The 13,516-nt window shown below is 38.7% G+C and overlaps 1 protein-coding gene across 2 annotated transcripts in view; it reads right to left on the minus strand.

The window, feature by feature from the left end:
• EDIL3 (EGF like repeats and discoidin domains 3) overlaps positions 1–13,516 on the minus strand; it is a 259,148-nt gene that overhangs the window by 48,723 nt on the left and 196,909 nt on the right. For both annotated transcript variants that reach the window (XM_065656136.1, XM_065656135.1), the window contains 3 exons: positions 11,016–11,171; positions 9,759–9,903; positions 4,404–4,588 (listed from right to left, as the gene is read on the minus strand). In XM_065656136.1, coding sequence (XP_065512208.1) covers positions 4,404–4,588; positions 9,759–9,903; positions 11,016–11,171 — 486 coding nt within the window. The remainder of the gene's footprint in view (positions 1–4,403; positions 4,589–9,758; positions 9,904–11,015; positions 11,172–13,516) is intronic.

The raw sequence follows: 13,516 nt of genomic DNA on the forward strand, positions 1-13,516 counted from the left end.
GGGAGAGCAACTGCCTTGAAGGAAAATGAAGTTTAGGCTTTTCTTTCTTTTCTCAGTAATTAACCTGAAATGATTTACCTCGCCTAGTTTATGCTAAGTTTATACATAATTATGGGAAGCAAACCATTACTTTTTTTTTTTTTTTTTTTAATTTCACTTCCTCACCTTCCCCCAGTCTTTAATTTTACTGTTACTCAGATAATTTCACGGGGTTGCCTCCAAAAAGGAAGAGAACCCTTAAAGGAAAGCATACAGGAGTAGAGAGAGTTGCTAGAACTGATTATTTGCATTAGATTTGGTACCAAACCTGAACAGCTATGTTGTTCTGTATCACCAAGCTGCAGAGATGTCAACTGTGATGAGTATTTGGACACTAAAGAGGCAGGTTACCTGAGTTAGTGGAAACTTCTGTGCTGTGAATTAGGCCAGGTAACTCATGTGTCTTCCGCAGTATAACCTTTGAAGGAGTGGCAAGACGGCCCTTGAGCAAGCATGTGGGGGAATTCAGACCCAGATTATGACCGAGCTGGAAAAGTATGATTTGGGTCACCTAATCTCGTCGGCTTTTCTCCCACATCACAAAAATACTTTCTTCCATTACTAACAATTGTGTTTGGTGCAAAGGGGTGTTGTGTGCGGAACCTGGAGCTTGTAAGTGATTAAAGTCTAGATCACAACAGATTTTCAACAATGGCAGTACCAATAAGGTGAGTCTCCTTTTTATCCTGAAAATGCACAGTCTGTATGCTGAGCAAAATAATACTTCATATTTCTGCCCACTGAAGCTAAGTTATGGACACAGCAATCCAGAACACTTTAAAACAAAGATCATACTTGTTAAATACACAGCTGCATTGTTAAATACATAGAAGTTTCAGCATTTTCATTTCTGAGATAAAACCGAATAGAACAACCCCAGCTCATGACTGTCGTGTACTGATAAGGATAATGGCTGAAATATTGTGGCAAAACTAGTTCCTCCAGACCCAGGATTGTCAAAGGCTAAAAGGAATCATGCCTCAAACATTGTAGCAGGAGAAGGTGCATTCAATATAGGGTGAACTGCGATTTACATATCAATGACAAGCTAACGAGCCACAGCCCAGGACGGCTGGCCAATACCGGAGATGGGGGACGTGTCGGAGGACCCACAGCTCCATCTTCTGATATGCCCAGCTTGGCACACAGAGGGGAAAAGCTGAGACCCTTCAACTTGGCCCGAGACTTGTCGAGACTTGTCAACCTTTCGCAATCACCCCTTCCCCCCAGACCTTCCTCTACTCGGAGGGCTATAAAAACGCTCACCTAAAACAGCACCGCAGGAAACCCACCACCCTGAGGACCCTCCGCCCAGCAGCCTCGCCACGAAAACTGGACCAGACACCAGAGGACGCTGCGCTCCTGAACTACAAACCCCAGCATCCTCACCGCGGGACACTGGAAACCATACATCATCAGACAAGTCTCGTCATCCACACTGCGGAGCTGCAAGAGTGGCTGGATCCCTCACCTTTTCTTTCTTCCTTTCTCTCTGCTCTTTCCTTCTCTCTTTTTTCTTCTATATGCCTATTTCTTTGCCTCTCCTTCTGTCAGTGGTGATATCTTACTCTTTCTCTCTTATACCTTAGTTTTCCTTCCTTCTCTACCACTCTCTTTCTCTCTTTTCCTTTTGAACATATAAGAGTAACATCATCTTAAGCTCTGCTGTTGGGTTCTTGTGAAATTTTGTATTATAGCTACTAATGGTTGCCAATACATCACTTGTAGAAGGACTTTTGCTGTTATACATTTGCCAAGCCACTATTCACTGTAAGTAGTATTCCAACACGTGCTTTTCGTAAACTCATAATTGAATTGGACCCCTGGAGTGATTGTCTTCTCTTCACATAACTGCACAGAATTAACCCAGAGTTAACTCACACCTGGTCTCTTCTGTTGAGTCAGGGTGCATGTCGCGTTCAGAGTTAACTCATCCCTCATCCCATCTGTTGGGACGGGACAATGACAGAGAAGAATTTATCTCTAGGGTTCATCCAAAAGTACTGCGAGCTGCCCATTAGTAGCAAGTAGCATTTAAGCACATGATGCAAACATCGCCTCTGAGCAACCATTATCACAGCAGGTGCTCTGAGGTACGTCAGCACACAAGCTTTTAAACAGAGGAACAGTTGATATCAATGGCATTGGGTCATAGATCGCCCAAAATAACGGTAAGTCAGAACAAATCTGTTCAAGTCATCCACATACCATCTACTACAATGATAATTTTTAAAGGCATTCAGTAAGCACTTACTCAATTTTATAGGACATTTTAATGAAAATTGTAAGAAATAAACCAAATAAGGCATGTGGAGAAAATTCAAAAGGCACGGAAAGTTAACACTGTGAAATATTGCATTGGTAGGCTAGCTACTTTAGCAAAATCCAGAAATGTATGTCTTACTTTAAACCTGTTTTAGGCTACCATGGAATTCCTATTGGGATCTTTCCTTGTAATATGTGATTGCTGAGGGACAAGGGCATACAAATAACTTTGTTTTCACACACTTTTTCTTACAAATATGTTTTGACTAAACTCTGTGAAAACAGCATGACGATAAAAATGCAGTCAGTGTGTTAAAAGGTTACAATACAATACTCTGCATTTTAAAGAAAAAACAGCAAATAGAACAACAATGAATGGGTGGATTTAAATGACAGGCATGTCTTTCTTACAGAATCATTACTTAGGCTGGACGCATGTGACCCCATCTCTACTTGTGAATTAATCCAAAACAATCAGCCTGTAACAGGAGTTAAGGACCAGTTTAAGCACTGAAAAAAAAGTGGTTTTAATTCCACCTATTTTTTTGCTTTGTTTTGTTTCGTTTGCTTTGTTTTCTTTTGTTCAGGTTTAGGTTTTGTTTTTTTTTTATTTTTGTTTTTTCAAACAAGAAAAGTTATCATACTCTCTTGGAAAAATATCAGAAGTATAATGACTTTCAGGAAAGGGTAAATTGGTCATATTCTTATCAAGTTACTAAACTCACATCATAGCCATATGACAAATGAAATAAAAGACTAATATTTCTTCTCAACTTTCTTTTGGCCAGATTAAAAATAAAGTATGCCCGATACTTCAAGGACTTGCAGAGACTGTGCAAGTGGTCAGATTCAATTTGTATCTTATGATTGATTGAAGTATAGCAAGACATAGAACAGAATGGAATATTTTAGAATCTAAGAATTAACTCTGCAGCCCCTTGCTACCAGTAGTTAATTGAAAATCCACTATCATCCACAGGAGGAATAAAATACCACAAGACATTTCTGTGAATTCTCTGCACACCCTCTGTTTCTTGGTATCATGGATGGGACTAAATATGATACATCTGTCTCTCTTTTATGTGCTGAAATATTTTTATTTGCTTCTCTACTGTAAAACACAGCAATAAAAACTTCATCTTCTCCAGAAGTTACTAACTGCTGTTTCAACAAGCTGCTCTAAAAAACTTTCAGCAAATCCCAGGATCTTTAGTTACTCAAAAATTAAACAGACAAGGCAACTGCTCCATTTCATTACCTGTGTAAACTTGGAGAAAAGATAGTAATTGTATGGCTAAATTGTTTAGCAACTGTAGGTAAAAAGCTAATATGTCATAATTTATATGTGAAAATATTGCAGGGGATTAGTAGCCACGTCCAGTGCTATTGAGGCTTCCCACTGAGAACTGCACTGTAAACTGGCAGCTGGCTCAATACGTTGCTATTTTCAACAGTTCAAAAAATGTAAATGTGTCACCAACCGGTCAAATAGGCTTCCATAATGGTGATTTATTGCAATCTTTCACATCGGAATACTACTGACTTGTATGAATCACTCCCAGGCTGAAAACAACCCCTGTGCACAGCTTTATAATGAATTCAAGCGCTGAATCTGTTTGTTAGCTTCAGAGAGATGTCAGAAGGTAATTTTGAGCAGTCTCAATTCAACAAAGATAATTTCTGTAGGCCAAATTTGTTAATGTGCACAAGACTGAAGTAAATATGATTTTCCAGGGAGCTCTGGAAGGACAAAAGGGGAAAAAAATCGTGTCTCTCAACAAAAGAGGAGAAGCCAGTGAAACAGATCTGCAACTACTACTTGTGTCCATTAGCAAAGGAACATTCATGGCTGCTGGGCACCTCATAAGGTTTGGCTAGAGGAGGTGAAGGTTTCCCTGAGCAGGGTTCTCTGCAAGTTGGGTCCCAAAGACATGAAGATCTGTGTGGGGTTTCACAGCTTCATCACGTACATGTGGCAGATTCAGGATGGTTACACTCAGAAGCTGAAGAATATGAGTATAATCCTCAACCAATCAACCTTCCCCATACCTGAAACATAAAGAAGGCAAACATTTGGGAAAACATATGTGAAACTTTACCTGCAGCCATTGTGACTGGTCATTGTGGCCTGAGGTCCAGGCATTAACTTTGCCTTGCTTGTCCAGCCGGGCTTTCCTGGGCTCCCAAGTGAACATGTCCATGTTGAGTGTCCGGAAGACACTGGAGGCAGTGATTTGGTAGTCCTGTATATGTCCTGATTTCATCCCCAGGGGTTCAGAGCAACCTGGAACAGCAAAATAAGATCTCTGACACTACCTGCTTATCTCTGTAAGTGGTTTAAGTTTTCTGTTACTTAAAAGAAAACTAGCAATTCATGAAGAAAAGGCTTTAATCAAGACAATTGTTGGAGGAACTTGCAAACAAACAAATGAAAAATAGCCAATTCAAGGCACTTTATTTCAACACTACCTCAGAAGAATAAAAAGGCAGAGGACGTATTTTATCCTGGCATAAATTTATGAAGGCAAACAAACAGAAAAAGTAACTTCCGGCTCTTCTTATCTTGGTTTTATTTTCCTGTCCAGCAGCTTGCTATTGTCTCTCCTATTCAGTTTTATTTTATCATGCTTTTATGCCACATCACATCAAACGTGTTTGCCTACTGTGGAAACGTTAATTTTTCTTAAAGCCACTAATGAAGAAAAATGTCAACAAGCACTGAGTCTTCTAGCCTTTTGAATCACTTGACCCTAGCCAAAATCTTTGAAACTCCCAACACCCACTGATGATGGAAAACTGCAGAAAAACAATTGTGAAGGAGGGTGAATAGTAGGAAATAACCACTTAGAAGAAATCAAGTGTTAAAGGCTTATTTGTTTGAACCAAGTGAATGCCCCATATCATTAAGTGTAGCAAATGTTAGGTCTTGGGATTCTCCTTTCTCTGTTGGGTGTCCATGAAAACAAAACAAACCAAGCAAACAAACAAATTAATAAGTGAATCTAGGTTTCTCTGCCTTACTCTTTTACACTGGGAACACAGGAGGTACTTTGGACCCAGAAGAGGGAAGCAGCAAACTGAAAAATAAGAGATACCCTTCGATAGCAGCACTGTAACAACAGTGCTGAAAGCCAAGGGAGGTAGATGAGCTGCTTGCTTTTAAGATTTTTAAAAAAATAAGGAAAAGAGAGGCAAGTAAAGTGACTAAGAGCAAGACAGCTGCTAAGAGGTTAGGAAAGGTAGATATATGGCTGGGTGGAATAATGACGATTGGTTGAGGAAAACGTGAAAGAAGGAGATGGGAAGATAAAAAAATAAGTTTTCTCATTTCTTCTCTGCCCCAGCTGTCAAAAACTGCATACATGCAGTTGTCTCCAAATTTTTACTTCACAAATTTGGTGATCATACTTCATTCAGTAGCTGACTTAAGAGAGTCAGATTGCAAATAATGTTTTAACATAGGAGTGTGATCTAACATACATGGTTTTGCAAGGAGTGCATCATCACTGTGAATGCACAGAACCTTAAATTTATGTGTCATAGGGAAGACACTGTTTTTCCACCTGACACTCACACCCCACATTGCTGAGCTGGTTCCTGTCAGGTAATCATCTGCTGAGTCACCAGCTGTGTTTTTTAAAACACACACACAAGCTGTGAAGGCTTTTGTGCTGGGACCATGACCCTGCACAGCTGGTGTCACTTGATAGAGCCAGAATTCTGTGCGACCACTTAAAATACCTCTTAGATTTTTATTCTGTTTTTCACTTTATTTGAGCTAGATATCAAAGCTGGTTCTCTTTTCCTCTACAGTATATTTACCCAGATTTAAAGACCTGATTACTTTTTAGTTTCTTTGCTATTATTAGCAAAGCCCTTGCAGTCAGATTCTACTTTCTGTTTCTCCTGTAGGTTAAACACACAGAATTAAGTCAAATTATTAGGGATTCAAATCAGGAAGGTAAGACCAGGGCCTTTGTGGGGGGTCTAACAGCAGGAGCAAATACATGTTACCAGAGACAGACAATAATAATATGCCCTTTAGTGTAGTAACAACTGTATTTAAAATTTGAAATACTGACATGTTTCATATTCAATGAAAAATAAACCAAACTCAGAGTTAATCTTTGAAAAGAACCCAGATTTTCAGAATTGATTCTCAGTGCACAAATGGAAATTGCACAGCCTTGTCTGTAGAATGAGCTATCTAGTTCAAAACAACAACAAAACAATTTTTCTCAGAGTAGGAGTGAGCAATTGATAGCACAAATGAAAGAGACTCATTTGTTGCTTTAGAGAAAGACTTTGCTTATTATTCAATTCTGAAGTATCACTCCAGGATCACAAGCGCTGTCAGCAGCAATGTTTCATCTGAGGAGTCTGAGGGAGGTTCCTGACACAAAAACATGGGTTGTCAAAACTGTTTTTCAGTGCTGGCCCAATCCATCAAAAAATAGTTCCATCTTTTCTTTGTATTATTATTGATTTATGAAACGACAGATGTGTCTGCTGGCGTGCTTGTGCTTGCATTCGTGCATTAATGGGATTTTATACTTGCCTTCCTTCCCCACTGCCCCAAAGGGCGGAGGAAGACAGTTGTTAAAGGTAACAGGAGAAAGTGAGAAGAACAATGAGAATCAGAAAAGATGAACATGAGGCACATGGGTGGCAGAGCATTGTCTCAGGGCCATGCCACAGGGAGCAACAGCAGACCCAGTCTCTTCCCAGGTCCCGTGGCACCCTGCTGCAATGACAGAAGATAAGGACTATTTATTTTGATAGGTGATCTATGACCTAGAGCGCAAAGGCCAGAATCATCAAACTAGTACAAAACTTTGTGTCTGTAGACAGTCATCCCTCACAGAAGTATATTCTTAATAATGCTCATGACTCCCTAGGGCATCTCCTCTTCACCGCACTGTTTTTTATTAAAATTTGTTTTGCAATGTTCCTGTGAAAGGATTCAATCTCCCTACCCATTTTTATGACTTGTTAAAGTCAGTGAGGGCAAATAGATCTGCATGCAAAGGTCTACATGAGTCTTATCTTGGGCCAGGATTCATGCAGTGTTAGTAAAAGCAACATATGCCAATTATTTGAGGACAAAGGTGATTTTGTTTTGATTAACAGTGATATTTTTCTTTTCTGAAAATTAAGGGATTTTAAAAATTTTCTTCCTATTAATGAGCATAGGATTCCTTTCCAGATTAGACAGTGCTAAAGACAAACAAGAGGGGGGGAATCTAGTACTAAATGCAAATGTTACAAAGTCCCCTTGTCTGTGAGTTTGTGTGAATGATATTGACAGGTACTGTTAGGATAGAGAAATAGTTACCAGAGAACAACATGCCAAGAAGAGGAATATTACATGCCCAGAAGAAAATATAAGTCTCAAAAGAATGGTTAAGTTCTGGGGACCGGCATCCTCCTGCAAGTCTGACAAACTCAGAACACCAAGAATTTGCTGAATTGGTACACAGCCACCAACATACACGAGAATCAACAATGTGTGACATGGACCATGTGCAAGAGTAGAGCCTGATACGTGCAGATGTCTTGAATATGTGAGTGAGATGGATGAGTAACTGACTGTGTTGTGCGGACACTTAATCTGTTTTTTAAAACAACAGCTTGATGCTACTATTAATAACAGTTTAATGAACAAAGGCATTCTAATAAGCAGCAGCTGTGATCTGTTTCTCCTCCCACACCAGTACTCTATAACAGGAAGGGAATTTACAACACGGAGATGTGCAAAACACGAGTAATGCAGAAACACAAGGCCATGAAAAATAATGCCTGATTTATTGATGGCCAACTCCACAAGTGTTGATCATGGTTTTAAATAAGATCCAATCATGGGTCCTGGTGCATAAAGTTATTTATGAGTCTAGAGCAGATCATATTTAACATTTTGCTGGAGTTTGTTCTAAGAAAGAATTAGTTTTCATGATGATCTGGTGCTGTGAGACAGTCTCCCTCCCTTCAGTAGTGACCCTCTTCTCTAGCACCAGGACTTGTTAGAGAAGTCAGACCTCTCAAAGCGTTTTTCTGCCTAAGACAGACCACCTGGAATTAGAGTGAATTAGTGTGTTGTTATGTATAATTGCACTCTTCTTTCAGAAGAAATTGTTTTGCTGAGCCTTGGCTGCCTGCAGTTCTTAGGAATGATGACCTTGAAACTGCGAGGAGACCACTGGAATGAATTCACTTCACTAGCTTTCACAGTTCTTTGAGCAAAACAATTCCTGGCCATTCTGGCAAGAACTTACTCTAAATTGTGGTTCCACAAATGGAAGACATAAAAAAGAAAAAATCTAATAGACTAAAGCAGCTAGACAGAATTTTCTATTTACTCTCAAACCTATCTATATTGGAAAAGGGCTACAGTGAGATTAATGCATTAACTTTTCATTTCTGAATCTGGTTTTGATGCCACTAGAGGACTAAGAATTATTTAACTCCAGCTGTTTTGATATATCATTCGTGAACTGGATGACTGTTGTTTGTACAGTAAGGAGGCAGCCACACAAAAACAATTTTAAATGAATTCAGTGGAGCGCTCCCACTGGTAAAGGGTTGATCTCTTGAAAGAGATAAAAAATTTACATGCTTTACTGAACTTCTAAGGGAATGTGGTTCTTGCAGAGAGTGGCTAGAGGTCAGGCTTTACATTTACGAGCCATAACTTCTGCTACTACAAACGTTAAGAGGGTTTATATTGACTCCACTTGTCCATTTACTTTTTGCTATGAGACACAATGCCTACTTCTGCCAGAAATCCACAAAACAAATCTAAACCGAAATCTTGACTTAAGCAGTCCAGCAAAATCTATCCTGCTGCACTCTGAGTAGCCGTCAACGGCAGCTGAAGCACCTTCATCCTCCTGAGGATGTCACACAGCACATCAGTATGGCCACCCAGCAGCCAGGAGAAATTACCCAAATCAGCTTTGACACCTGCTGCTGCTGTGACTCTGCTGTACAGCTCTGCATAAAGAGCTTTGGCTCTCAGAAATTGTTTTCAGGACTTAGTTTGGGCTGTGCTGAGTGCAACTGTTGAGTTAGAAACTCTCTCTCATGGTCTGCTTATATGTGACATACTGGGTCCTGATAGCTGTTGGTACTTACAAAAACTGCTATAAATGACCTTTTCTAGGTCACATGTAATTGGAGTCCAATGTGCACAGAAAGATCTACTATGTGTTATTAGGTTGCTAGCACATTTCCCTACTACTATTGCTGCCTTGCTGCAAGCAACTATTGTCACATCATTTAGGTACATGTTGCTGTTTTAATAATTTACATTAAAAGAGATAAGTAACTGTCTGGATAAACTCAGCCCTGTCGACTGCATTTCACCAGGAACAAAATGCTCATGGTTTAGACCCTGGGCACAAAAATGTGCTGCTTGATGGCTGGTTTCTGAGACGTGGAGACTGCAGAAAACCCACCTGACAGTTCGCAGCCAATTAGTTCCATTCTCAACGTGCAGTGTCTTCTGCACACCTGGGGATACAGCCGTATGTACTGAGACTTAATTGGAGGAGTGAAGGAGTTAGCATATGGGGTGTTGTTGTCCACGTTTCCACGAAACACCTGTGATAAAATGACACACTCATAAAAACATGCCACGAGGATTACTAGGGGTTCAGTTGATTTCCCTATCTCAAAAATATCTGCGTTGTTCTTCTGACCATCCCTGCACATTTGTCTACAAGTTTGTCCTAAATAGAGGCTGTTTTTCCATTGCTAGTGCCAAAAATACAAGTTCCTAAGGAAAACATACTGCCATTGGCTTGTGTCAGCATGTGTTTTCCACCTGCACTGAATCAGGATTTCTAGCTTGTGATTCCTAGAAACCGAAGGTACTAATGCAACTAAATTATGTCTTCTTTTCAAATTAGTACATTACATAGTCCCAATTCAATTTAGCCTGCAATTATTTATACTGATTGACATTTATTTTTTTCTCTCTAGCTCAAGAACCTGATCCAACACCCATTGAAGTGCACGGCAACCCTCCCATTGATCGCACTGGGAGCTGAAATAAACCCATAAGCATTCTTCTGCTCACTCCTCACTCTAGCGAGATATGGTCATACTTTGTTTTGTTCCCTCATTATATACCCCTTCACACAGTATTTTAATTTCCTTAACAGAGAAACTGTGTCTAATGCTGCGAAGTGCCTTAGTTCTATCTTAACTTACAGAGTAAAGGGATTTTTGCTGCTTTGTATGCACAGCTCTGTAAAAAATAAGCGGTAAGTATAAACTGTAAACACATGCTTCCCACAGGATGATACTGTTTGTGCAGTACAGAGATTAGCATTGATGAATGAGTCCTGTGCTTTTAAGAGTTAACACTAATCTGCCAATGTAATAAAACTAAATTGAAAACAGAGTAATGAGTAATTACTGGTAAACTAATTAAAACGAAAACCAGTTAAGTGTAATAAACAGGATTATTCTAGCCTTGGGAAACAGTATTTATACGACCATCAATTAAAGTATAAGAAATTCTTAGCAGACAGAAAGTGCAAATTTATTGATTTTTTTTTTTTCTGAGAAAAATTTCTACAAGGCAACCTATATCACACTGTCAGGCAATTATGCATATCTACAGATACATCATCATATTTATAGATACATCATACCTCTAAGGTAGCTAAACCATAAGATGTATTCATATACAGACAACTTAATCTTACCATATCTTCATTTGTGCCTTTTACTTTGTACATTGTCCACGACTTCCCATCATTGCTGTATGCAACTTTGTAAGATTTTACATATTCTGGACTTCCAATCCTCTTGGCACCTTGAGTTATAACTCCAGTGACTCGCATCTTCTTCTGCAGGTTTATCTGAAATAACAGTACAATATTACCGATAACCATCTGAAGGACACGATTCTGATTCCAGGTTCCTCTGATTACTTTTTTTTTTTTTAATGGCAGCAAGGAAAAAAATGCAGCTTTAGCATTTAAACTACTGTCTTTACACTTGCATTAATTAATTTTATCTTTCATTCATTTCATACACATATGCACACAAATAAATGAAAAGCTTGAACTAAAAAGCTGTACTATTCTTATGTCTTCATATGTATGTGTACACACAAATCCATATATATCGTTGATGTATTGGGTATTACTGGGATATAGCATATTACTGGTATATAGGATTACTGCTATATATTTCCTTCTTAAAAAAGAAATGCAACAGTGCCATAGTTTACCAAAGGCTGAATCTTCTGTTCTATTAAAAGCCGATTTGTAATCCCATACAAAGAACCTGTTACCTGTTACCTGTTAAAATTATTTGTGGAAGTAAAAATACATGGATGTTCTGTAAAGCAAACAAACAGATGTTTGCTTGATTTTCACTGAAAATTCATATATCTGAAGTTCATGGTTGAAATGCTAATCCCAAAACAGTCAATAACAAAATGTCTATGTCTATTAATGGACATGAACACTCCCTGTGTACTTGTCTGAGTTGATCTCAACACCCTGAAGTACAAAAGATGTACAGAGAATCCAACACTATTCAGCCAACCTTAATTCTGCCTTCTTTATCCATCTACGATATGGGAAAATTAAATACATTCTCACAAAATTCAGAACGTGATATTCAAATCAAACAATGCCAGCATCGTGAGCTTGGTCCTTGCAATGAAGTAAATCATGAAGCGACCTGTGACAATTGCACTCACACACTCTTGCTGGTAGGCAGCTGAAGTCTGTAACTTTTGCATCAAATGAAGCTTAACAAAGAGCTGTCATACTGTGAGAATTGCATGAAGGTGTAGGCAGATGTGTGATAAAAGGAGATGAAAGGAAATACTAGAGAGTAAACAACCGGGACAATGTGAATAATATATTAAACTACATTAGGACTTGCTTCCTCCAGATGAATCTTATCTCTGCTTCCCAGTTATTGGAGCTGTACTCCCTACTGTTTGGGATAGTAGCCCAGGTACAGGAATATGGGGAGTCAGAGATAGATCAAATATCTGCTGCCCAAATACTTTAATCACTTTGTTCTTTACAGTGTGGTCTCAAGATTTTCTCACACTCGGTAACATAACCTAGCCTCTACTAAGAATGTAAGGAGATCAGTGTTTCAATATCTACAGTGTACACAATGGGAAAGTGGAGGAGGACAGAATTTTATTGATGTTCTTTTGAGGGGGTCTAGTTATCTCTCTGCTACTTATCTGAAATAGTTGGGCTTCTAATATTTTTCTTCTTGAGGCAAAATAAATTTCAGTGTAGTTTTACCATGGTTCTCTGTATAAGTAATTAAGAGGCACTCACACACCTTTAGAATAACAGAGGGTTTTCAGAGGTTTAGACCCACTGAGAGAGGAGAAAGTTGCCTATAAAACATCAGATTTTTTACAAGATCTTTCTCACTTATATCAGGAAAACTCAGAAACATTCACAATTGCCATGAGGAGAATGGACCGACACCAGCAATTTAGACAGGTATAAAGGAGAAGAGATTCAGGCCTTTTTACAGTCTTCATAAACCTTCTTTTACTCCATTCCAGGTTAGAGGGCAGCTCCAGACACTATTATCAGCCCACTCACTACATTTGAAAATATAGTTAACATATAATAGTGATCAGTCAGACATAAAGGTTCTGAAAGTCTCTTATGCAGATTTCACTCTCCATATGGAACGTATGAATATTAATAAACACATAAGTAAAACTATTTTTCCTATATTTACCAAGTTGCTACTAAGTGAAAGTCATCTCCAAAAACAAATTAGCACAGTCAAACAGAAACCAATCATTGATTATTTGTCTTCTACATGTACTAAGTATCTTCACATTTCACCGTTTGGGAAAAGGAATATATAATCCAATACAAAATATGCTTTCTTTGATCCAGTTATGCATGCACCTAATATTCTTCCAGCTTCATTCCTGATTTTTCTTTTTTTCTGGATAATAGTCTAAGAGAGCTTTTTTGGATGAGAATTTGTGTGTATTATTTTCCCCTGTTTACTCAGAAAGAGTAGTTTCTAATGAAACCATAGCTTTAACCACAGGATATTATATTCCCACACTGGCTCCTATCCATGCTCCAGCCTCCACTTCTAATGCACAATAAATCAACCACTGGACTTCAAGAAGCAAAACAACATAAAAAAATCCACCCAAAAGTAATCTGCCAAATAGTTTAATACTGTGGTAGAA

This window comes from Caloenas nicobarica, chromosome Z (assembly GCF_036013445.1).
Source record: "Caloenas nicobarica isolate bCalNic1 chromosome Z, bCalNic1.hap1, whole genome shotgun sequence".
Taxonomy (NCBI): Eukaryota; Metazoa; Chordata; class Aves; order Columbiformes; family Columbidae; genus Caloenas; species Caloenas nicobarica.